The sequence below is a fragment of the Aquarana catesbeiana genome, linkage group LG04 (assembly GCF_042186555.1).
Source record: "Aquarana catesbeiana isolate 2022-GZ linkage group LG04, ASM4218655v1, whole genome shotgun sequence".
NCBI lineage: Eukaryota > Metazoa > Chordata > Amphibia > Anura > Ranidae > Aquarana > Aquarana catesbeiana.
The window spans coordinates 295922520-295950080 of NC_133327.1; the positions used below are offsets into that span (position 1 = coordinate 295922520).

The 27561-nt window shown below is 40.1% G+C and overlaps 1 protein-coding gene across 3 annotated transcripts in view; it reads right to left on the minus strand.

Annotated features, from left to right (window-relative positions):
* KHDRBS2 (KH RNA binding domain containing, signal transduction associated 2) overlaps nt 1-27561 on the minus strand; it is a 650233-nt gene that overhangs the window by 168610 nt on the left and 454062 nt on the right. For all 3 annotated transcript variants that reach the window (XR_012243878.1, XR_012243879.1, XM_073626718.1), the window contains exon 7: nt 22475-22557. Coding sequence is in view for 1 of the 3 variants with exons in the window: in XM_073626718.1 (XP_073482819.1) it covers nt 22475-22557 (83 nt within the window). In the remaining 2 variants the exon portion in view is untranslated. The remainder of the gene's footprint in view (nt 1-22474; nt 22558-27561) is intronic.

Sequence of the window (27561 nt, forward strand, 5' to 3'; positions counted from 1 at the left end):
AAGATTTGTGTTTTTGCTTAACAGAAACACAGGATCTCTGTCTTCCTTGTCACAGAACGAAGAGCTGCCTTGTTAACCGACGTTCTGCCTCTGTCAGGAATGATCGGCGGACCCGCTGATTGGCTTCCGCTGTGCCCAAGCACCCAGAAGTGAAAAAGACGTAGAGGCACATGATTCTGCCTGTAGGAGCCGCTGCCCCATAGTACATGTACGTGGGGTGGTCGGCAAGTGGTTAATATAGGTGCCTTATAGTCCTGGCACCCAGCGTATGTAGCAGGTGATTATTAAGGGTAATCAACCCTTATAGGAGAAGTCGCCGTTTGTGGTGTTCAACTCGATTCCCGGGTAGTTTTGTCGGTGAAATTTTCACCGCATCATCGCCTTACTTCCGCCCATATGAAACTACACAGAAATCGTGCTGAATGCCACAAATGGCGGCTTTTCAATATAAGCATGAGCATTACGATCACTTAATGGGACTTTATTAATTTTTTGTGTGTTCTGCATGTTTACATGAATGAAATCAACCCTAAGCGCAGCAAACTGTTTTTATATTCCCCTTGGCAGATGTGCCATTGGCTCCTGTGACTGTCAATCAAAGTCAGTTAGCCAATCAGGAGAGAGAGGGGGCAGGGCCAAACAGCAGCTCCATGTCTGAATGGGCATACAGAGCTGCAGCTCAGCTCGGTTGCCCTCATAGCAAGCTGCTTGCTGTGGGGGCACTTGACAGGATGGAGGGGCCAGCAAAAAAGGGACCCGAGAAGAAGAGGATCCAAGCTGCTCTGTGCAAATCCACTGCAATAGAGCAGGTAAGTATAACATGTTTGTTATTTTTTTTTTAAACAAGACTTTACAATCACTTTAACCACTTCAATACCAGGCACTTTCGCCCCTTCCTGCCCAGGACAATTTTGAGCTTTCAGTGCTGTCGCACTTTGAATGACAATTGCGCGGTCATACAACACTGTACACAAACTAAATTTTTATCATTTTCTTCCCAAAAATAGAGCTTTCTTTTGGTGGTATTTGATCACCTCTGTGGTTTTTATTTTTTGCTAAACAAACTAAAAAAGACCAGCAATTTTGAAAAACAAGTTTTTCTTTGTTTCTGTTATAAAATTTAGTTTTCTCCTTCACTGACGGGCACTGATGAGTTGGCACTGATGGGCACTGATGAGGCGGCACCGATGGGCACTGATAAGGTGGCACTGATGGGCACTGATGAGGAGGCACTGATATGTAGAATTGATGGGCACTGATAGGCGGCACTGATATGCAGCACTGATGGGCACCGATAGGCGGCAGTGATATGCAGCACTGATGGGCACTGACAGACGGCACTGATGGGCACTGACAGGCGGCATTGATGGGCACTGACAGGTGGCACTGATGGGCACTGACAGGCGGCATTGATGGACACTGACCAGCGGCACTGATTGGCACTGACAGGTGGAATTGATGGACACTAATAGATGGCACTGATGGGCATCACTGATCGGGCAGGTACTGACAGGTGTTAATGCTGGGCACTGATTAGCACTGTAATGGACACTGATTTGCACTATGGTGGGTACTGATTGGCACTTTATTGGGCACTGGCAGGGGGTTATGATGGGGCACTGACTGGGCACCGATTGGCATCTTATGGGTACATTTGATAGGGGCTGCGCTGATAATCAGTGTGCTGATTATCAGCACAGACCCCCCCTGACAGGGAGAGCCACCGATTGGCACTTCCTGGTTCTCGCAATGATGAGCTGTCATTGGTCATAGCTGATTAAGTGGTAAGAAGCCTCCGTCAGAGGCTTCTTATCACGCCCGGAGTTGTGGCATGTCAGACTGGCGCGCGGCGGCATGTTATCCTGCTGGACGTCATATGACGCCCAGTCAGGATAACAGAACCACTTCCCTGACGTCAATCTGTTATAGGCGGAAGTGGTTAAAGTATTTTTTTTGGATACAAAGACTGTGACAACTGTGTTTTCATGCATTGAGTAGGTTTATTTTTATTTATTCATGTGCTTTTAAGCCTTTTTTTAAGTTTAATGCAATGTGGCCACACCCACAATTTGCCTCATTACTCTCTACAGAGTGTCCAAGGTCTTTCACAACCCCAGCAACACCCCTGATTATGCCTATATTAAACTAGCAATCCAAAGTTGAAATATTCAACTTAAATTTTAAGAGCAGGTTGAAACTTTATATATATGTTTTATTTGCTCACCAGTTATAAGATAGATTTTAGACATAAACCATTTTTTATGATTTAAGTCATCCAAGTCACCATCTTGAGACAAAAATAAGTTTGCTCATATGGAAATCTATTCTAAAAATTGTCAAACATAAAAATTTGAGTATTCTGAATATCATTGAGACATCTGACCTATAGGATACCCTAAAACTGCATAGCATTTTTTTTTACAGTATACAATCAGTACGACAAGCTTTTTTAAAGTAAATTAAAACTGTAACTTGGGTTTAATAACTGGATCTGTTGGTATTTTTGTGTATGGGGCAAAGTGACCATTTGAAGTTGTGGGCCATTAATGTGAGTTTGTAAATGTAATTTTAAGGGAAAGTTGTCTGTAAGATTGTATAGGTTTTTGTAAATGCAGCATTTCCTGAGTTTAAACATCCTTGTCCTTGGTAGGTATACAGACAAATAAATTAAGAGGCTGTTAAATATGTCTGGTTTTAAAGAAACTGTATTTGCAGGTAATAACTATCACATGCAGAAAGGATACAATTAAAAGAAGGTATCTAGCTTATTTCTGACAAACGGTACATTTAAAAAAACAACAAAAAAAGTGTAGCTAATATTTTTTTACATAGCACATGTCTTGCAATATTGACATTATTGTTAAATTGTCTTTTACATATAAGGTACCTTTGAGAAATTCATCTTTTGAGTATGCCTCTAAAGCTGGATACACACTATACAATTTTTTTCAGATTTTTTCCTTTAGATTTACCAAAACCATATAATATGAGGTCAAACACTTTCAGTTGAAGGTAAATCTAAAGGAAATCAAACAACAAAAGTTATATAGTGTGTATCCAGCTTAAGTGATTACACCATTTCCTGCTGCAGACTCAGAGAAACTGGAACACTGTACATTTTAATGACACAGTTGAAAACAAATCAGTGTTACACACATTGTTTAGCACTTTTTGAAACTAAATAATTCACATTAGGGCTTGTACAAAGTGCTGTCTAGGATGGGTTTCCATCCCATATGTCAATAGCTTTGTTAGTATTAGGGAGCTTAAAAGCAAGCCAGTCTGTTCTATGGTAACTGCTCTCATATCTTAGTGAAGAAGAACAATAAATATATGCTATAATATCCATAATGCAATAGTTCATAGTAGTAGGTGATTTTGTAATTGATGTTATAGCGGACCATTTTCTAACTGTTATGCCGTGTACACACGGGCGGACTTTTCTATCAGACTGGTCTGACGGGACGAATCCATCGGACAATCTGACCGTGTGTGGGCTTCATCAGATCTGCAGTGGACTTTTTTGGGCAAAAATCAGACAGACTTTAGATTTGAAACATGTTTCAATTCTTTTCGACGGACCCGAGTCCAGTCGAAAAATCTGCTCGTCTGTATGCTAGTCCGACTGATGAAAACCGACGCTAGGGCAGCTATTGGATACTGGCTATCAACTTTCTTATTTTAGTCCAGTCATACCTCATCACGTACGAATCAGTTGGACTTTGATGTGATCGTGTGTAGGCAAGTCCGTTAGTTCGAAAGTCCGTCAGAAGTCCATCAAAAGTCCGTCGAAAGTCCGTCAGACCTTTGATGCCAAAAAGTCCGCCCGTGTGTACACGGCATAACAGTTCCTCAGTACACAGTACTTCAAATGGTCACCAATTTGTTTTGCAGAATTAACATGGCCTTTTATTAATTGTACATTATATTGTCTACTTAAAAAGAAGGTGAGTGTATTTAGGAAGTGAAAAAATAAATCTGGAAAATAACTAAATAACGTGGTTTTCACTAGATAATTGAATAAGTATCAGTTCTTCCTTCCAGTTTAAGGCTAACACATTGAGTTCTTTCTTCCAGTAATGTTCACCCTTTGAGTAATCCTCAGTTCTGCCTTCCAGTACCATTCATCACATTAGATAATCATCAGTTCTGCCTTCCAGAAATATTCAGATAGTTTAAAAAAAGGAAATATTTCTCACTGTGCCTTTGAAAAGAGTGACAGGATTACATGCAATGGTTTTTTCACCCTATTGTATACTGCCTGATGTTGATGTTAGATTTAAAGATGTCTGCCACCACACAGAAGACCACAGAAGAACACTGAGCAGAACAGGGCATGGTAAATTAGTAATCATGAAAACAGCAGCTACACAAAGCCCACAGACAAAACTCCTGACTAGTGCACTGCCATCTGCTTGTCTTCTTTAAGTAAATATTTATTTATTTATTTATTTCAGGTACTTATATAGCGCCGTCAATTTACGCAGCGCTTTACATATACATTGTACATTCACATCAGTCCCTATACCCTCAAGGAGCTTACAATCTAAGGTCCCTAGCTCACATTCATACATACTAGGGACAATTTAGACAGGATCCAATTAACCTACCAGCATGTCTTTGGAGTGTGGGAGGAAACCGGAGTACCCGGAGGAAACCCACGCAGGCACAGGGAGAACATGCAAACTCCAAGCAGGTAGTGTCATGGTTGGGATTCGAACCAGTGACCCTTCTTACTGCTAGGCGAGAGTGCTACCACTACACCACTGTGCCACCATGTATAGTACATCAACATCTATTATGTTATAGGTCACATAAAAAGACTTTTGTATCCATGCTAGGAACAAAATGCTAGGACCAGCATGACATTCCATACAACACGTGCATCCGGTATTGTGGGAAATATTTATTTCTTAAATAATTCAAAATTAGAAATTGCCAGGCAATATTTTTGTCATTAGCTCTAACATGTTGGTATTTATTTGACTGTTATCAATATATGCAAGTTGAAACTAGTCATATGGAAGCACATGTAATCATACTCTACGTAGGTAGGTCTGTTAAGGTTATGTGCAGCTCTTTTAGAGACACCTATTATCCCAAATTTGCAGCCTTTGACTTTGTCTGACAACTACACTTCAGGCTGAGACAAGATTCTGGATGAAATATGTTAACTGTGGTTGCATTTTATCTAACCTTTACTTAATTTGATCTATAAAAAGTAACAAGTGTATTGAACCTGTTAATAAAAGGGTCTAAAACTTGTGCAGGGAAATAAAATAGGTTAATTGCTTGCAATAAAGCATGTCTCTTTGCTGCCCAAGGGGAGCTTTGTGGTAAGAAATCTTTAGCAAGCCTGAAGCAAAAAATTTTCCTACCTAAATGCAAAGAAAAGAAGCAAATACTGAAAAGTAGATGTGTTCTGAGATTACCTTGAACTAGTAAGTGTAAGCTGAGTTTTGTAAACCTTTTCAGGAGGTTTGTGTGAAAAGTATATTCAAAATGTAAAAGTATGCCCAAAAACCCTTTTGGCTTATTATCTAATTAATACATATGTGATGCAATTAAATATGTGCTTTAAATAAAATACCTACTAAGCCTAGGTTCACATTGATGCGATTTGGCATGCGATTTGACAAATCGGCAGCAATTGCCGGCAATGGCACTGTCCGAATCGGTGCGACGCCAAATTTGCGGCGCCGCACTGATTCCCAAAAGTAGTTCCTGTACTACTTTTGGTGACTTTGGGTGCAATTTGTATAGACATCTGTGCAGGAACCCGCACAGATGTCTCTGAAATAGCTCCCGAAGTCAGACTGACATGCGGGAATGAAATCGTGCGAGTTCAGCTGAACTTGCATGATTTCAATCCGGCTGTCAGTGTGAACCTAGGCTAAATCTTAAGTTAAACATATGAAGTGTCAAATATATGTGAAACTCATATTGTCAAAAACATTGAATATCTGTAAGCAATAAGTGGAAAACATTAAAACATTAAAGTTTGTTCTAAAGGCAGATGGTTTTCTACCTTCATGCATTTCATGCAAGAAGATAAAAAACCTTCTGCATGCAGTTTCCCCCCAGACCCCCCAAGACTTATCCGAGCCTGATCACGATACAGCAAAGTGCATGAGAGCTGCTGTTCTCCCGACCTTTGATGTAGCAGCAGGAGCCTGGGAGGAAGGGGTGGGTGGAGCGGAACTGAGCCATGCTCTGTGTGTCCCAAATATGCAGCCTTTGATTTTGTTTAACAACTGAACAAGATTCTGGATGAAAGATGTTAACCGTGGTTGCATTTTATCTAACCTTTACTTAATTTAGTAAGTGTAACAATGATAGTAAGAATTGAATATTGAGCTTTGCACCTTTACGCCTCAGGTCAGCTCAGTTCCTGAACTACAGACCTCAGATCACCCCCATTACTGCACTTTCACACCTCCGATCACCCCAATTCCTGTACATACACACCTCAGATCACCCCAATTCCTGTACCTTCACACCTTGGATCAGCCCCAATTCTTTCACCTTCACACCTCAGATCAATCCAATTCCTGCACCTTCACACCTCAGATCATCCCAATTCCTGCACCTTCATACCTCAGATCAAATCAATTCCTGCACCAACACACCTCAGATTAGCCCCAATTCCTGCACCTTCATACCTCAGATCAGATCCAATTCCTGCAAATTCACACCTTAGATCAGCTCCAATTCCTGCACCTCCACACCTCAGATCAGCACAATTCCTTCATGTTCCCACCTAAAATCAATCCCAATTCCTGCACCATCATACCCCAGATTAGCCCCTATTCCTGCATCATCACACCTCAGATCACCCCAATTCCTGCACTGTCACACCTCAACTTTTCCCCAATTCCTGCACCTTCACACCTCTGATCAGCCCTAATTCCTGCACCATCACACCATCAGATCAACCACAGTTCCTGCACCTTCACACCTCAGATCAGTTCAGGTGGAAAAGTGAGAACCAGCACAAGTTTACTCAGTAACTGTATGCAGGTCTTCAGTTTTATAATCAGAATTAACTGAACAGAAAAGCTGACAATTGACTGGTTGCTCCTGCTAACTCTGGGAACTTGTCTCTGAAGCAAAAAAATAGTGGAAAAAGGGGAACATTTATTGATATGATTTACTATTATGTACTAAACATTTAACCTCCCTGGTGGTTTTCTCAAATGTGGGTCGGGGTTAAATTTCAGTACCATTAGCGGTAACCCCAAGCCACACTCGGGATTGCATTGTAGAATCCTGGTGGACCACAGCAGTTCTGGGATTCCCTCCAGCTTCCCCAGCCCTGTGTATGCAGTGGACAGCTGCAATGGCACTCCATCCAGTGGAGCTTCCAAGATAGAGTCATTTGGCTGTGTTTATTCTTTTAACAAGCCACCTTATCTTTTAAAATGTGAGTTGCCCCTTTTTATGCAATAAATGGAATGTCCTTATCACTACACTTAGATGGCACTTCCCTGTTTCTCTTTACAACTGTGTTTTGGATTTTTTATTAATCCTGGACTGTTTATTTATGGGACTTTTATTGGAGTTCTGAACTCCTTTCATGTAATAGACTTGGTCCCTTGATGTGTCAGTCTCCCTAATACTGTTATGATTCCTGTAAGGCATACATTTGTGAAGTATGTGACTCCCAACCGTCAAAACTGCAATGATATATGAATGGAAATGGAACATTTCCCAAAAAGATGGGTCTTGTCAAATTTACATATCAATATCCTTACATCTAACAACGATGAATGTGAGAAGATCCACAACATCAATTCATGCATTTTTGTGGCTTATTTAGGACATTGAGAAATAAATCCCCCCTCCTCAAGATACATCTAATTTATTGCCTTTAGCTGACATGACTAGGGTATAGACAGGTGGAAGTTTATGTTAAAACTATTACTACCCAATCTATATACAATTAATTTATGGAACGCTGAACTCAAGTTAGCTGTATACATTCACAAGCCAGCACCCACGCCCCCATCACATTGTATGCACTAATTGCCTTTTTTGTCTTGGGGGCTAAGAAATAAGAAATACTTACCTTATTCCTCACTTCCACAGCCCTCCTCCTCACTGTATAACTGGCCCTACAATGTGGCTCCTCTTTGCTGCTCATCAAATTGCAGCCTTTCTGTCATCATGTACAATGTAGAATATAGGACTGGCAGTCCTGCATTGCACATGAGGATATTGAGAACCTGTCCACATACCAGGAGCAAAGGACAGTGTAGGAGAGTTATAGATGTTTGGGAAAGTCTGTAACAAGGTTATTATTGCTGCCCCCGAATAAAATGAGCAATTACTATTGCAATGCAGGGCAAGGGGATACTGCCTAGTGAATGTGCACAGCTGGAGTTCATCTTTGAGAAACAATGAAGAATATTTATGTGCAGATAAGCATAAAAAGATCTTTAACCTTATTTTAGTCTAAGGCCAGGTTCACATATGTGTGGCCGCAGTTTCCAGCATGGGGTCCAGTGCGTTTCTGTTCACCAGTTCAGGTGCGATTCAGGTCTGAATTTTTGCCTGAACCGGACCCAAGAACGCACAGAACCCTTTTGGACTTAGCACAGCAGCTACCCTGGACATGTGTGAACCGGCTTCACTGAGAGCCGGTCACACTCGCATGTCAATGGGGCAGAGATTTTGGTGCTGACTTACGCCACTGCATGATTCCGGGTTGGCGGCGGATTTTTGATGTGAGTTTATTGATTTACTGTCCTTTACTTGGTACATGTTCCTTTTAACATTAAAATACTACATTATTGGAATCTCTGGCTCATGGCAAACTTTATTTATTCATAGTTGGAGGCTTTCTAAAGGAGAAGTCTTTGGAATCCCTATGCTGCAGTGTTCTCTGTTTGATCACCATGCTGTTGTGGGCATTTATGCTGCTGTGATGGCAGGTACTCACTTTGGTCAGCCTTGGCTCACCCAATTAATCAACCACCTACTTTTTGGAACTATAAATGCACAGCCAAGGAGTGTGGTCTGACACCTGGGAGCCTTTGGGATACCATACCCCTCCCCCCTTTTTTTTTTGACCCCCTACCCCAACCTACCTCCTCTTTTCTGTCCAATTTGCTTCTCTTTCTCTTCTCTTTATTTTTTCTTACTTGTATTAGTTTCCCTTTTTAGCAAACCCCACCCTTCGATGCCTTCTTGTCCCATCATCTTTTTTTTTTTTTAACTTCATTTATTGAAAAAAATGCACATAAAAATTACACTTGTCAAGCCAATACAGAGGCAAAGTACTGTCCAACAAACAGAGTATACAAAGGAAATTGTCACAGCACTGGTGTATCAAAACCTGTAAATTCTGTACATACCAAAGCAACAACCCCCCACCCCCCAGAATATAAAAGTTGAATAGTTCTTTTGTTTTAAACTCCTGGGTTTTCAACTCCCCTTTTTTTCCAATCCACTTTTGTTCACATCTCCATGAATAAGCCCTCAAATTCATTAAGAGTGATCTAGACATTCATACAAACTCTGGCGTCAGTATGGGAGTTCTGTCGAATAGTGCAGATAGTTGGATAATGGCTCAGACGATCTGCGCATGCACAGTACGTAATATCACTCCAGCTGATCTACCGATCAGCTGGTGTGATGTTAACACTGCACATGCGCAGATCATTGCAGGCATTATCCGATGCAGTAATCGACAGAACACCGGAGGCAGTCTGATATATCCTGCATGGTGGCTCCTCCGGCAGACTCTCATGTACCCCACTCAAGTATTCTTCAGAGGGGTTCCTTCAATTAAGTCACTTGTGGCCCCTAGTGTCTGTGACCCTCCCATCAATAGACCAATGTTTTTTTAAAACCTAGTGGGTTACTATAGATATAAAAATTGTGCGGTATGTTCCAATAATACGAATAGGGATAAGAAGATCACACACTTCACTTCCCTGAGTACCTCTCGTGAGTTTGCAATAAAGTCATTTATCACCTGTTCCACTCCCGGTGTTGTCTACCTGCTGACCTGTCCGTGCGGTCTCCAGTACATGGAACGTACTGTCTGACCTTTACAGGTCAGATTAAATGAACACATAGGGAATATCAGGAGAGGCTTCAAAGGGCATCCAGTTTCAAGACACTACTTAGAAGCACACAAACAGGACCCCAAAGGGACTTCTTTTGTGGGTATTGATAGATTGAAATTACCTTGGAGAGGGGGACCTAAGCGACATGCCATCTCTTAAGTTAGAGATGTGCTGGATTTATAAAATCAGATGACTTAGGCCCCTTGGGTTGAATGTCGATATAGAAATCAATGCTTTTATTGATAATGCACAATTGTGCTATTGTTTCAACTGTTTGTCCATATTTTTTCTGGCTTGTCATTTGAGAACACCACCAAGATATGATGTTAGATATCTAATATACTTTCCATCATTTATGCCATTAATATGGTCTTTTTTTATTGGATTTTATAATGAATCATAATTATAATATTTTTTGTAAATGCATTTTAGACATTTAGGTTAGTTTTCCGGTGTATGTACTATTCATTTATTCTCCATATATACCCAGACGTTTTACGATATTTTTTTTATATTTTTATGTATTTACATAGGTGTTTGGGTGTTTGTATTGTGGTGTAACCAGATCCAGATCCGTTTGATTTCTTCTTTTTTCCTTTTCCAAAGTGCCCTGTATGCGCTACGTTCATCAGATCGATGTTTGGTGTTCTCTTACGCATTGTTTTCTTAACCGTGAACCACGGGGTGGTGCCGAGATGAAAGCGAGGTCCAGTTGCCGTCCTGTGGTATAAAGGTGATGGTTCAGTGCGTCACCCGTGCCCCAGGAAGACGTCACATATGACAAAACATGTAGGGCAGTGCTACGTACTGACGCCATTACACCCCACGTGACCCCAGTACACGGGTGTTCGTTTGTTTGTTTTTAAGCTTGCCGGCTAATTTTAAATGTATTTTGCGGTCTTTTCCGCTTGCTAAATCCAAAGCAATAAAGGCTTTCTAGTGACTTTATTACACTATTGAAATGCTTTGTTTTTTACACTCACAGGCTTCGAGCCAAAGAGTGATACCCTTAGATTGGAGTTCCAGTTCCCCTCCTTCTGGGTACCACGGAGCTCTGAATCCAACACGGAGATCCCGGAGACACAGGAGATCCATCTGTCCCTGCAGAGGGCTGTATCTGCTTGCGTTTAAGACCTCTCCATTGAGGGGGTCAACTGTTTCTGGTAAGGGCACTTACATACTAAGTGGGATTCATCTCCAACTGGGGACTTTCTTCAAATCTCTTCTCTCCTCCTTTCCTTTTTCAGTGAAGGTGGACAAATCCTGGATTTTTGTCTTTTCATTTGGACTTATTTTTCTTTCATCAGTGTTTTTGTATTTATTTGTGTATGGACTCAATTTTTCACCATTCATTAAGCTTTCTTCGTCACGTTTATCATTTTCTTTTTTTTGAGTGTTTATAGTTACAAGCGCAACTTATGTTTTTTAGTATTCTAATTCACTATTGCTGTTTTCTAGCTGGTTTAAAACCACTTTTAAAGTAGAGGGATGCTTTTCATTGTCCTGTTTGTGACGTCTGACTTTGTGCAGTCCCATGTTTCAAAATTTTTCATACCCAGGATGTTTACTAAACCCATATGCAATATCTAGTATCACAGTGACTAGTAATGTTGCGCCCTTGTTTGGACAATTTTTTGTGTTTTTGATTTGATTACATTATTGTATTATTATTTTTTATAATTATTTATAGTTATTTATTATATTATAATTTATGATTTTGTGTTTCAAACTTTATCATACCCGGGATGTCTACTAGACTCTTGTTTGGACAGATTTAAGTGAGTTATTCCTAAGAATTACAGGCCCACAATATAAAATGCCAAATTTCCATGCAAAACGATGTACTGCTTTGACATTCAAAAATCAGACCGCCAGGGAGGTTAATGAAAAAAATGTATAGTAACAGGGTTCCTTTAAATACTGCAGAAACAAAGCTGTGTATGAGAATATAATCTGATGCACTTGGGTTGCAAGGCCATGACATGTCATGAATGTTAAACAAAATTAAGCTGAATTTGGCTAAAGTTCAGAGAGTAAAAATAATAATGTGAAATATGCCTTTAAATATGCCCCTTCTTTCCCAAAGTGTTTCCACAGTTTTTATTAACTGCCTATTTATATTGTTCATTTTACTGTTTTAATTTGTTTTGGAGAAATACAAATGGTGGAAAGTTTTAGTCATTTTTTTTATTTGATATCACAGAAAACTGAAGCAGTGAAAAAATATAGCCAGTTTACCTCTTCCATTTTTTAAACTAACCCCTAGGAGTAGGAAAATGCAACCTACAGTGCATTTTTAAATCACTTTAGATAAATTCAGGGATAAATTCAGGGATGGTAGAGACTGAGCCATCAATATTAATAGTTACCAAGAAAGGGAATTGTACTCTGCATGTAAACACTAATGATCTGCAATATCATCCTATAAAAAATCTGACCTTTGCTTCCATGGTCAGAAATAATTCTACACTTATAGTGAATTTGTTCCATTTGATAACACTATTTCACGGTCAGATCTTTCTCAGAACAATAAACCTCACATAAAAGGTCCTTTCTGTAACTCTACAATAGCAATGTACATTCTTTTTTTTTCCAATAGGAAATAAAAAACCTGATATCCTCTAATTAAGTAAGGTTAGGAATGCCAAACTTATCAGAATACTTTCATGCAGCAGATTATCACAACTCATAAAACTTCAGTCCCATAAAAACACACCCAATCTGAACTTTAATAGAATCATATTTGTGTTACCCATACACAGTAAAACACATAATGTGGCTTTCAGCCAAAGATGGATCCACGGTTATTTGCCCATTTGTATCATGTTCTCTCAACCTCTCACCTCTGTCAGACCCACAAATTTAAATCCGCACATAGTCCATTAGCACCTATCTTCAATATCAAAATATCTCAGTAGCAAAACTTTTTCCTAGTAGACCAATAAAGGTCTCATGTGTAGAGCCAACACATGTACAGGGACAGGGAATTCTGTCAAGGTCAGTACTACAGGATAAATTTCAGATGCCAAATACATAATTGTGTTGTTATAGCAAAATAGCTCACTTCCTCAAATCTCATGGGTGCCAGGCAGATTTAAAGCGTAACTCCACTTTTGTTGAGGAAAAAAAACATTCCCCTCTGGGTGATCAATGTACATGTACAATGTAAGGATTTTAACAAATGTTGCAGATTCCTACCTTTTGCTATTCTGAAGAAATCACTGTTTGTTCCTCTGTGCCCCTGTGCTGAGTGGTTTCATAATTATCAACCAGCCGCTGCAGAATCAGGCCTCTAATGGGGAAAGTTGCAGGCTCTGCATCCCTTTAAACGTTATTTCCTACTGGGGGTATCTTACCAAAAATTACATTTTTGCTGCAGGGGATCGAAAAATCTGACCTATCTTAGTGCAGACTTCTGGGAAAATCAGTGATCCAATCACACAAGTAGGGGGGTGGGGAGGGTGTTCTGTACACATTCTGTGTACAGAACACCTCAAGGTAGCCATATTGCATTGCACTTTACAGAAAATGACAGTGCTGCAGATTAAAAAGGAAAGGTATATTTTAATATCATTCAATAATAATATGACTTGTGTCGCAATTGTATATGCTATATTATATATTTTTTATTTGCAATTTTTTTCCCATTAAACTGGAGTTACCCTTTAATATCAATTACATTCATGGAGTACCTGTGTAAAAATTGCAACAGAATTCCTGGACTCATCTTAGAAATTTACACCCCCAACCTCTAAAAAAAGAATAACCGTACCCTCTAAAAAAAAAATAACCTTACATGGACAAATGGGAACAGGACCTAGAAAGTGAGATGGGTTTAAATGTGTGGCACAAAATAGCTCTTTGTACAATGTTCATAAATAGTCCAATTATTGAAGCTAATTATAAAGTATTATTGAGGTGGTACATGGTTCCAACACTATTAGCTTTGTTACAGGAGCCTCCCCAAAATATGTTATGGGGTTGTGGACAAGAAGGCACAACATACCACATATAATGAACATGCCCAAAAGCAAAACGATTTTGGAATAGAATATGCAACTATATATTCTGTTACTCAAATCAACCTCAGGAAATTACCCAACCTAACCCAACTGATTGAGGTAGCACCTGGCTACACTAGAAAGTGGATTTCTTTCATATTTATAGCTGCCAAAATAGATAAAGCAAGATCATGGCATTTCTCATCCATCCCATTTAAATTAGTCCTTTCTCATTTCTCCTAGGTAATGATACCTTTAAAACTTTCTGCTACCTTTTTCAATAAAATAAAGACCTTTGAAAAGATTTGGAATTCCTAGATAAAATACATCTCAAGAAAAACATAAGATGGGAAAAGGGTTAGACCCTACAGGACAGACTACAAACCCCTTCCTGAAAATATTCCCCTTTCCCCCCTCTTCTGTGTATCTTTGGTTCAGTGTTATAAATAAATATGTATTGGTCTTCTGCCTCAGGTGGAAACAACACAATAATATGTTATTATACTGAACCTCTACTAGGTATAGGATCTCCTCATGAGAGATTTGTTTACTTATCAATCTAGTACATCTAATGCCCCGTACACACAATCGGACTTTCCGACAACAAAACAGTGGATTTTTGTTCGAAGGGTGTTGGCTCCAACTTGTCTTGCATACACACGGTCACACAAATTTTTATTCAACAATTACGAACGTAGTGACGTACAAGACGTACATGATATCTCCGATACGAACGTTAGTTTTACAAGACCGAGCACTTCCGGCTCGTACTTGATTCCGAGCATGCGTGGACTTTTGTGCGACAGGCTTGTGTACACACAATCGGAAAGTCAGACAACAAAAATTTGTTGGTGGAAAATTTGAGAACCTGCTAGCCAACATTTGTTGGTGGAAAGTCTGACAACAAATGTTTGATGGAGCATACACTCGGTCGGACTTTCTGCCAACAAGCTCACATTCAACATTTGTTGTCAGAAAATCCGATTGTGTGTACGCGGCATTAGGGTTTTCTCATAGGAATAGACAAGAAAGAAATGCTATTAGAAAATTATAATTATACCATGTATTTTACAAGTCAATATAACCTCAGAAAACAAAACTTCTTTTCACTTTAAAAGTATTTTTTTACTTATACTTCAAAAACTGAATACACTGTGGGAAAGTGGGAAACTGCCCTAGTTCGGAGAACTTTGCTCTTACTTCCTTTTGCAAATAAAAGACAGAAAGTAAAGTGAAATCTAAAGTGAAATCTAAAGTGAAAATTACAAGGCTGCAGATTGAGAAGGAAAGGTATTTTTTTAATATGATTAAGCCTTGGCTCACACTTACGGTGTCTATGCAATCTGCTGTAGGTTTCAATGTTTTCTTAATGACACCCTAAAACAGATTGCAAAAAGCAGTGTGATTGCCAGAATCGCATCGCATGGGTATGAACACCCATGCGATGTGATTCGGGTGCAGGGGAAAGAAGGTTCCTGCACCATTTTGGTGCGGATGCAATGTGATTTTAGGGCTGAAATCACACCACACAGACATCGCATGTGATGTGCACAGGAATGCAGTGTGATTCCTGTGCGAATCACATGCAGTGTTTTCCACGCAGAACCTAGGCTCAATTACAATATGACTTGAGTAGCAACTGTACATGCTATATTAGTTTTTTATTTTATTTATCATTTTGTTATTTGTTATTTTGTTTAGTAGAGTTACCCTTTAATAAAAGGTTGAGATTTATTTATTAATTATTTATCTACATTACTTACTTTGTACTTGTCAAAACTTTAGTAAAACACATTGAACAGAAATCACTTGTTGAAAAACCTATGCAATCATTCTGTAATTGTTCTCCCTTCTTTGTGCCCATTTCAGAATGGCAAAAGTGCGTTTATCTTACCATCCAGGAAGCACAAAATGTAGGTATATTTAGATTCAACAATTTTATAGGACTTAACCTCCAAAGAGTACTTAGGGACTTGCACAAGTACAAAGGCTCAGATTTGCACCCTGTTTCAACTATATGAACTTTTAATGCAAAAATAAATCTTCTATAATTATTTGGGCATCAGAAAATAAAAGTTATGAGAACAAAATAATTAATACATTATGATCCTTGTGCATGTTACAGTGGGGATGTAAATATTTCAAATATACTGTATATCTAAATTTCAGCTAGTTCTCCTTGCCTTCCCTGCAAAAAAAAAATAAAAATAAACTAAAATGTTACAGGTCAACATTAACATCATTAAATTCTGTTTTATCCACAATATAGAGAAGTGGCTAATTAAGTACATAGACTTTCCTATTTGCTCAGCTTTTATTAACCTATACCAGTCCCTAGGGATGCTGGTTTAGAGGTGACTTAGCACAATAAAACACCTTGGACATAACCTAGCAGCATCAGCACTATTTATCTCCCTCGATCAAAAGTTGTTTCCATTGATCACATTGTTCTTTTGTGTGATGACATCAGTTTCTAAAACAAGAAACCCGAGGTTCACTTTGTATTATAGTGATTCTATCACAAAAGCAAAGCGTTCAATATATTTATTCCCTAGTGATGTGGAGATTGTTATTAAAGCAATGTTTCAAGATTTTGCTGAATAGCAGAATAGAAAAGCAAGAGAATGTACCGAACCAACTCACATGAATTAGCTTCCTTTGTGTTAGGTAACTGTGCTTTTGATGCACGTCGCAGATAAGAGGTGAGAAACATAAGCTTTCAGTTCTACACTGTAATTAGCATTATACACTATATTATTAAGCCTTTAATCAATTATTGCCTTTGTGTGTTCTGGGTAAGAGAACTGGCACTTAACTCTAACATAAAAAAGAAGAAAGCTAACAACTTTCAGCTTATAAGCAAGAAAGGAATGAAAATTAAATAATAGCAGCAAAATTGTCAGTATATTACACTACTGCTGTTAAAGGTATCCCACGTACTTCATCAATAAAAAAAAAATATGTATGTATATATATATAGAGAGAGAGAGAGAGAGAGAGAGAGAGAGAGAGAGAGAGAGAGGATTTGCTTAAAAAAAGTACTAAAATATTTGTAAATAACAGAATCTCAGAAAAAAGAAAGATGATGGAAATAATGCTGCAATCAGGAGCTATAAAACAGGAGTCATAACAGCTGTTATTTCATAACCATAGAGACACATATGGTACTAGTGTCACAGCATGGAGAAGGGTAAAAATAATGCAGAGGTAATGGGTGGCAAACAAAAAAAATCTACACGTAACTATATAAAGAAATTACATTGTACTGCCAAGTTTTAAAGTAAAAAAGGCTTGCATTTCAAGGTTATCAGATTTAAAGTAGCTTTACAGTTTAAATGATAAACCAGTATATTCCAACTAAATCTGCAGTGTCATAAATGAAGTCTCAAAAAATGCATCTTCTGTCGTTGCCCCGCACTATGATGTCAGCACAATGTCACCAATTTGCATTTTTTTTGTGAATTCTCATTACACAATTAATGGGAGCTGCACAGTAGTGCTACATGAAACAAACAAAAAAGAGAACTTAAAACATTAAAAAACTTGAATTAGGATTGGCATGTGCTTGTATTAAGGACTAAAGCAATACAGCAATGTTGCGTAAGGCTACTACGTATTTCCCAATTAGCCTTAGATCTTGATGTGAGTGTGCTCACTTACATCCTCTATGGTTCTGGAAATGAGAGGTTTATACTCACTACCTGTTCCATCTTTTCTTATTATAAACCCCTTCCCGCAGCTGCCTCACAGCCCTTTAAGAGGTTCTAAATGCCGGGAGGCAGAGGCAGGAGTTTCCATCATGTGACCGCTGTGATTGGCAGTCACAGCGGTCACATGATCAGAAAGCTCCTGATCGCAAGTATGCACTGTGAATTTTCTGGTAGCCACCAGGTACTCTACCGAGTGCTCGCAGAGAGCACCCTCTCAGCACATTATAGCACATTTATGTGTTCAAATAGGGCCACATATATGCGGCCTCTCTACATTAAAGTCCATCTGCCAAGAGGCCGCATATATATGTACGGCCGTCAGGAAGTGTATGGAATAAAAGGTTTTCAGAATACCAAAAGTGACATGCGTACAGTATAAATCATAAGTTACAGTACAATGTAGCCCACATAAAAGTTCAAGCTGTATATATGGCTTGATGGAGGTCTTCTACATTGTATCGCTGCAGCAGCCAACGTTATAGGTCAAGGAGGTGTCTCTCAAAATATGCAGGTAAAAAAAGGGTGACCCAGTCCAGTGCAGTCTGGATGTAACTTCTCAAAATGTGGAAGGTCCCAGATATCCATGGTAATAGTTTGTTTCATGGGTGTTAGGACATCAGTATAATCTGATGCTTAGTAATGCTATCAAGTTTTACATTTAGAAGTGCTTTGCAAGGGGACCAGATTGTTAAAGAGAACATTTAGTAGCTAATAAACCTGTGCCTGTATCATTGATTAGATTCCCCAGCTCTGATAAAATTTGTCTGGTTCTTATCGCTCACTTTCAGAATCTCAAATACCTTGTAGAATATGTGCCACTAGGTTTACATTGCTGTGTTTCATGTACATTATATATATTTTTTTTTCTGCTCATAAACGTTCTTTACGTTTGCTGATTTCTAATAACTGGCACCTTTTAGCCGAAGATTATACCCTGGCTAAATATGTACGTTCTACCCCAGAGTTGGTATTTAGGAGGGCGTCCTCACTGCGTGATACTTTGACTAGCAGCCATTACCAACCTAATTTGGAGACCCTACCTCGCTCCTATAAGGGAACCTACCGCTGTGGTAAATGTAGCCACTGCCCATGGATCTGTGAGGGTGCTGGCATATACAGTATCTCACAAAAGTGAGTACGCCCCTCACATTTTTAAAAATATTTTATTATATCTTTTTCAACACTGAAGAAATGACACTTTGCTACAATGTAAAATAGTGAGTGTACAGCTTGTATAACAGTGTCAATTTGCTGTCCCCTCAAAATAACTCAATACACAGCCATTAATGTCTAAACTGCTGGCAACAAAAGTGAGTATACCCCTAATTGAAAATGTCCAAATTGGGCCCAAAGTGTCTATATTTTGTGTGGCCACCATTATTTTCCAGCACTGCCTTAACCCTCTTGAGTATGGAGTTCACCAGAGCTTCACAGGTTGCCACTGGAGTCCTCTTCCACTCCTTCATGACGACATCACAGAGCTGGTGGATGTTAGAGCCCTTGTGCTCCTCCACCTTCAATTTGAGGATGTCCCACAGATGCTCAATAAGGTTTAGGTCTGGTGACATGCTTGGCCAGTCTATTACCTTTACCCTCAGCTTCTCTAGCAAGGCAGTGATCGTCTTGGAGGTGTGTTTGGGGTCGTTATCATGTTGGAATACTGCCCTGCGGCCCAGTCTCCAAAGGGTGGGGGATCATGCTCTGCTTCAGTATGTCATAGTACATGTTGGCATTCATGGTTCCCTCAAGGAACTGTAGCTCCCCAGTGCCGGCAGCCCCAGAACATGGCACTCCCACCACAATGCTTGACTGTAGGCAAGACACACTTGTCTTTGTACTCCTCACCTGGTTGCTGCCACACACGCTTGACACCATCTGAACCAAATATTTTTATCTTGGTCTCATCAGACCCCAGGACATGGTTCCAGTAATCCGTGTCCTTAGTCTGCTTGTCTTCAGCAAACTGTTTGCGGGCTTTCTTGTGCATCATCTTTAGAAGAGGCTTCCTTCTGGGATGACAGCCATGCAGACCAATTTGATGCAGTGTGCAGCGTATGGTCTGAGCACTAACAAGCGGACCCCTCTAACCTCTGAAGCAATGCTGGCAGCACTCATACATCTATTTCTCAAAGACAACCTCTGGATATGACGCTGAGCATGTGCACTCAACTTCTTTGGTCGACCATGGCAAGGCCTGTTCTGAGTAGAACCTGTCTTGTTAAACTAATGGTCTTGGCCACTGTGCTGAAGCTCAGTTTCAAGGTCTTGGCAATCTTCTTATAACCTAGACCATCTTTATGTAGAACAACAATTCTTTTTTTCAGATCCTCAGAGAGTTCTTTGCCATGAGGTGCCATGTTGAACTTCCAGTGACCATGATGAGAGAGTGAGAGTGATAACACCAAATTTAACACACCTGCTCCCCATTCACACCTGAGACCTTGTAACACTAATAAGTCACATGACACTGGGGAGGGAAAATTACTAGTTGGGCCCAATTTGGACATGTTCACTTAGGGGTGTACTCACTTTTGTTGGCAGCAGTTTAGGACGATGTCATCCAATGACCCGAGCCCTTATGATGCCACCGCACCGGGGCATGATGGGACTGTGACATCATAAGGGGCGGGGTCACGGGTGACATAACCCGGTGACCATGCCCCATGCCTATATAAGTCATTGCGCACCTCACACACTGCATTACAGTGGGAGAGAGCGTCGTGTCAACATCAGAAGAAGAGAAGATGGAACACGACGATGGAGAAGACCAGGCCACCACTAGCAAAAAAGCGGCAAAAGAGCAGAAGATATCGGAGGAGCCCGGCAGAAGAACCGGAGAATGGGAGAAGAACCGGAGACCTGGAGAAGAGACCGGGAGAAAAGGCCGGAGAGTGGGAGAAGAACCGGACACCGGGAGAAGAGGTGAGAGAAGAACCAGACACTGGGAGAAGAGGCCGGAGAGAGCAGAGAAGTCGGAACAGACCCCCGAAGTCGGAAGAAGACCCCCAGAGCTGCCTAATAAATTACTTTAAAAACATGTCTAGTGTGTTTTTTTATTGACACTTTTTCCCCAGGTGAATGGGTAGGGGTACGATGTACCCCGTACTCATTCACATAGGGTGGGGGCCAGGATCTGGGGGCCCCCTTATTAAAGGGGGCTCCCGGATTCCGATAAGCCCTCCACCCACAGACCCCAACAACCAATGGCCAGGGTTGTCAGGAAGAGGCCCTTGTTCTCATCAACATTGGGACAAGGTGCTTTGGGGTGGGGGGCTGCAGGGCGCCCCCCTTCCCCAAAGCACCCACCCCCCATGTTGAGGGCATGCGGCCTGGTACGGTTCAGGAGGGGGGGATGCTCGCTCATCCCCACCCCCTTTCCCCCTTTCCGGGCTGCGTGCTCAGATAAGGGTCTGGTATGGATTTTGGAAGGGACCCCCAAGCTTTTTTTGGCGTAGGGTGTTCCCCTTAGAATCCATACCAGACCTAAGGGCCTGGTATACCTCTGGAGGGGAATTCTTTCTCGCGCTCGCTGCAAAAGGAAAATGTGTGATGGGATCGCACTGGAAACACAATCTCATGGGCAGGTACTGTACCTTGAGATCTCTCAGATAGGTTGGTGTTTCTTTTGATTACTCTCATTAGGATTAGATCGGTGCTAAGATGTTTCAACCATTCTAACAATAAGTTTCTTTAATTCTCTTCATATATTACATAGAATCTATATGAGACTTTGGATGGTTCCTTGGACTATTTCCATCTACACCTGACTTCAATATCCATTTGGATAACACACTCTCTCCCCACCCAAATTACCTGCACTGTTTAGTGAGGACTTCATAGGTGTGTTTCACCAATTTAAATGCTTTGATTGTATTCTTTGAATTTTGTTATCTGAATTATGATGGCTGTGAGATAGATTTCTCCACCCTATGATTTTTTTAAATATCATTTTTTTTTTATTTTTAAAGTATTTTCTTTTTTATGCAACAGTCTTTTTATGTGACTTCACTTTTCCTGGTTCCTGCACTTGCCCGGAAGATTGCCAATTTTTAACCTTGTGATGCCCAAAATTCTAGTGCCGGCTATGTGTGTGAGTTTCCTTTTTTGCTCCAAAATCAACCATTTCACATGGGCTTAATCCTTAATATTGAGGGATATACTGAGGTGCATAATAGACTCTATTTTTATTGATTTAAGATGCATGACAGTATACTATGAAGGTTGGTTATTAGTTATTTGTTTTTGATTTTAATACTGTATATTTGATTTATACGCTTTCTTGTAGATCCTTTTCTGACCTAATATACTCCTGAAGAAGGGGGTAACCCCGAAACATGTAGAGTTTGTAACTGGAAGAACAAGTCTCCATGTGTAAGCGCAGGATCATTATTATATACATCTAACTTCTTCCAATTTGTGTCAGACAAGTGGATGCTCCATGATTAGCAGCATCTAACGTAATTTATCTACTATTGAAGACTTTTTATGATGTGTGTATTTGTGTATAATAAATTTACATATTTCTGTAAATTGACTGTTGTAAGTTTCTACCGTACCACGAGAGTCCATGTTGCCTTCACAACTGTCCAAATTTCTAATTAGTAATAGGACGAAGGTGCATTAATTTTCTCATAACAAGTAGCGTTTCCATATATTACAGTATATTCCAGTTTTTTTACTAAGTACATACCTTTGTGGTTGTGTTGTGTAGCTGCTGTCATAATCCTCATAACCTAATTCATCATAGTCATCTCCAAAATCATCATCATAACCCTGCAAATAAATATAAAAATACAATATTAAAGCATGAAAAATAAACACATGGCAAAATGAGTCTGTAATAATAATAATAATGTAAATAATAATAATAATGTTCTACAATATTAAATATTCATTGTGACAATCATGCATTGTAGGATGGATCCGCATCACTAGGATAGAAAAGATGAGGTTATTACACATGCTTCAGAACAAGGTATTTTCAGGCACAAACTCAAAAAAAATTGATTACATATCCATTTCAAATAACTCCTTTGTTTTACTGCCTTCCAAAGATCAACAAGCACCAAACAAAAATGCCAGGATGCCTCATTACGGCTGGGAATAACTGTATTTCAGTCAATAGCCATTTTCTTAGATCAGATTCTTCATCCCAAGATAGCAGGTATACATTAATTTCTTCTAGGCACCTCTGAATTTCTTAATCACATCAGCCATATAGGAACAATACCTGTTTCTTATTTAGCCTGAATGTGTGTACTTTATACACATCTATTTCACGTGAGAATGGGATGGCATGTGACATGACATGTCTCTACCCCAGAATCTATTTTATTTTTCTCTCAAACTTTTAGGCTAGGTTCACACATGTCTGGTGCGAATTTCCCCTCAGTTCAGCTGCGATTTAGATGTGGTTCAGATGCAAATTTTTGGAGCTGGCGGCCACCGGTGTCTTTAACATTAGCTGGTTGTTAAGGAGCGGGCTGATAGCTCATTTTCTTTTACACTTAGCTGTCAGTGGGATTCCCCGCTGACAGCTAAGTGTAGAAGAAAACATTGCCAGCAATGAAAAATTGTGAAAACAAAAATTACGTTGTGGTCCCCCAATCCATACCAGGCCCTTTTCTGGTACAGATTTTAAGGGGAAACCCACAATAACATTTAAATAAAAATGGCGTAGGGTTTGTCCCCCAAATCCATACCAGGCCCATAGGTGTGGTATAGATTTTTAGGGAACCCCCATTCCAAATTTGAAAAAAATGGCATGGGGTCCCCCCAAAATCCACACCACACCTATAGGCCTGGTATGGATTTGGGGGGTGAGACCCTATGCCATTTTTATTTAAATGTCTGTGTGGGACTCCCCTTGAAATCTGTACCATACCAGAAAGGGCCTGGTATGGATTGGGGGGACCACAACTTAGTTTTTTTCACATTTTTTCATTGCTGGCAATACCAGATCTGAGCATACTGCCTGGCAGGCCAGGACAAGGGGGGATGATTGAGCGCCGCTCCCCTCCTGCAACCACCTGCCAGGGTTGTGGGGAAGAGGCCCTTGTTCCCATCAACATGGGGACAAGATGCTTTGGGGCAGGGGAAGCAGAGCCTCCCTGTCCCAAAGTACCCCACATGTTGAGAGCAGGTGGCCTGGTATGGTTTAGGAAGGAAGGGCGGGAAGGGCGTGCACTCATCCCCTATTTCCTGGCCTGCAAGGCTGCATGCTTGGATAAGGGTCTGGTGTGCCATTTTTTTTATTGTGGGGGTTCCCCTTAAAATCAATACCAGGCCTAAGGGTTTGATATGGATATGGGGGGAATCCCCCACCATTTTTTTTAAAGAGCCTGGTATGGACCCCCATATATGTGTATGAAGCCTTAGAGAATATTCTCACAAAAAAATATTTTTGCTTCAATGAGGAATATCAAGGCACAGCTAATAAGTCCAAAGTGGTCCCTAGCTATGCTAATCTCTTAGCAGATTTCAGGGAAAGATATTTATATTGTTATCCATAGTACATGGAATGTGTACATACATGGTTCAGGTACATAGATGATATCTTCCTCAACTGCACAAAGGTAGATGTACTAGTTTTTAAGGCAGAACTGGATGTATGTCACCTCATGACTTCCATCACTTTGGAATACAGCAATACAGCTACCAACTTTTCAGATGTTCTTTTGACACTAGAGAATTGTGCTTTGGAAAAGAAAAAATTTCCACCCAAAAATATAAAATGTAGGTTCCCATAGTGCCAATTCATCAGAACTAGGAGATTAACACCGAAAGATACAATGTTCTATGAGCAAACAGGTAGAAAGCTTAAATACTTTAACCACTTTATTACCGGGCCATAGCCGAAAGACGATTACAGTGCAGCTCTCTTGTTCTGGTAAGGCTTCTATCTAGTGAAGATTTCAGATGCGACTTGAGTCACACAGAATCACATTACAATGGAAATCACAATACTCTCTGTGGTGCCCAATCAAATTGCAGCACCGCGTGGCACATTTTTTAGAAAAGGGTCTGGTGCTACTTTGGTAGGCAATTTTGGCCTCATTAACTTCATTGGAAATGTACAAAATGGCATGCACATGGGTATTTGCCATGTTTTTTGCTGATTTTTTTTCAGGTTGTTAAAGCTCCTTAACAGCCAGCATCCAGTCTCCTTCCCCTACCAAAAAATGCAATATCATGAAAATTGCATCAAAAACGCACACTACATAATCACACTGAAAATCAGATCAAATCGCAGCTACAATAGAGTGAACCTAGCCTTAGTGAATGATTGATAGCTCCGCTTCCTCCATTCCTAGATCCTGTTTCATTCACTGAAACTGTGGTATAGCAGCAAAAGCATTAGCACACAAGTCAGTAAGCAAAAAAACACTCATCTCAAAGCTGTGTTCTTAAAACAGCCAAGTCATACACATAAATGGGCACACTAGATGCATTTATTTAAGTACACTGACTTGAAAACTGTGCAGTTGCTAGGTATTTCATGTGCACAATAAAACCTATTTTATTGCACTAAAATCATATATTATATAACCTCTTCTCAGAAAATGATCAAGGTGTAAAAAACTGCACTTCCTACATACTGTGAAGAAATTGTTGACACAGGACTTGTTAAGTGGATTTACACATACAACATATTACAAAACAGTACTTGGAATAAAATACTTGAAACTTTAAGAAAAATATGTTTCAATACGTATAGTTGACTCTTCAACATCAAATGCAGAATGCAGTGCTATTGTGCCTACTAGTTGAGTAATGTCTAAATCACATTCTACTTGCCATCATACTACAAATACATTAAAGCCACTTTGTTGCATAAATGGAAAGCTCTTAAAGCATGTTTTTAATGCAAAGAAGATGGTAAATACTTATCTTTCCTGCAAATCACACTGCTGAATTAAAAAGGAACAGTTCCCTGATACCTCTTCAGAAGTAGCATCTCATTCAGGAGTATCTGTAGTAGTAGTTAGTCACATTCAACTGAATGTGACTAGCTATTAGATCTCGATAAAGGAGGAGGATAAACTACTAGACCTGGATAAATAAGAAACCTTCCTAGACATACTTCCAGGAGTATCCCCAGCCCTTACATCACTACTGGGCACTACCAGAAGTGACAGTTTGTGAGAAGTCTTCAGCTGGCCGTTTCTTCTCACTACAGGGCAGATCGTCAGCACGAGCAGGAGAGGTAAGTACTTATTATGTTCTTTGCGGGGCAACATGTTTTTAGAACTTTCATTTTAGCAACAGAGTTGTTTTAAAGGGAACCTGTGCTTTTCCCATGCAGAGAAAAGCAACAGCTTCATTATAATACACCTCTCCCCAGAAGAACACACTTAGATTTCCATTGCAATGCTGCTCTGTCTCTCTCTCTTCCCACAGGACACAGAGGCAGCAGCAGGAGCCATTGGCTCTTGCTGCTCTCAATAAAATCCTCTGAGGAGGGAGCGGGGGCAGGCATGAGCTGCACTGTGTGTGTCTATAGATGCAGATTGCTATGTTAGCACACACAGGAGAAGGAGGAGGAGAGGAGGAGCCTAGAGGACCAGCATGGACCCCAAAAGAGGAGGTTTGGAGCCACTCTGTGCAATTCAATTGCACAAAGCATGTAAGTATAAAATGTTTATTATTTTACTAAAAAGGAGCTTTTACAAACACTCTAAGCATACTGCCATGTGAAGGCTGTGTTTGCCTGCACTGGATGCACAGGTATGTGGACAGTCCTATTCATGTCAATAGGGATGCAGCTGCTGCATGGACACAGCTGCTGTTGCCAAGTTGACATCCCTGTGGGTGGGTGTCCCCGAATGCAGACAATGTAAGTGTGGTTACACGCACCTGCATGCACCTGCAACCACTCAAATGTCAAATTGGGAGCAGAGGCTGTGCCCATGAAGCTGCAGAGTCCCAACTGACATTAATGTCAGTAATGTGTGCAGGTGGATGCATAGAACACCTGTGCATCCTGTACAAGCAAACACAGCCCTAGAACGCCTGTATGAATGAGGCCATATAGTTAATTTTCTGATACATTTCAACATTCAATTGGCATTAATTTTCCTTCCAAAGAGTTTTTTTCTTCATTGAAACACTTTTTGTGAATAAGGACCTTATTATTATTATTATTATCAGTTTTAGAATAAAAATTATACAGCATATAACTGGATATTTGTGTTAAGCTTTAAATTAGTTTACAAGTCACATAGGAACTGTAAGAACAATTTATCAAATTTTTACTTTTTCAGTGGATAAAATTAGCCCACGGGATGATCGTTACAACTCTGGTTTACAGATGTGGTTACAACTTGCATGTATTGATCCACTTGGTTATCCTGTTAAATGCCTTATTCTTAACAAATTCAAACCTATTGATTTGCACTGGGCTTCAGATGAAAATTATATTTCAAAACCTTTGTGGTATGTTTAAGTCCATGTAATCTAAAAAGCAATTATTTTTTCCTGTTGATTTTGTGTGGACAAGGAAATTTATTTTTTGTCAGTGGTAATGGAAACCTGACAGAAGGGATGTAAACATTATACTGAAACATTAGGAACTGCTTTTGTTGCATCAGTGATTTAAAAGCACAGGGAAAAGCACAGCACGGGAGTGATGTCATCTTGGCTTCGGCCACTCACAGCTTTGGAGCCATGAAACCAGAAGAAAACACAGAGAGAACATGTCAGCTCCCTCAGCGGTGACCAGCGGTGACCGGGAGGCGATGCGGGTGCTTCACTAGTATGCGGTGCATACTAGCTCGT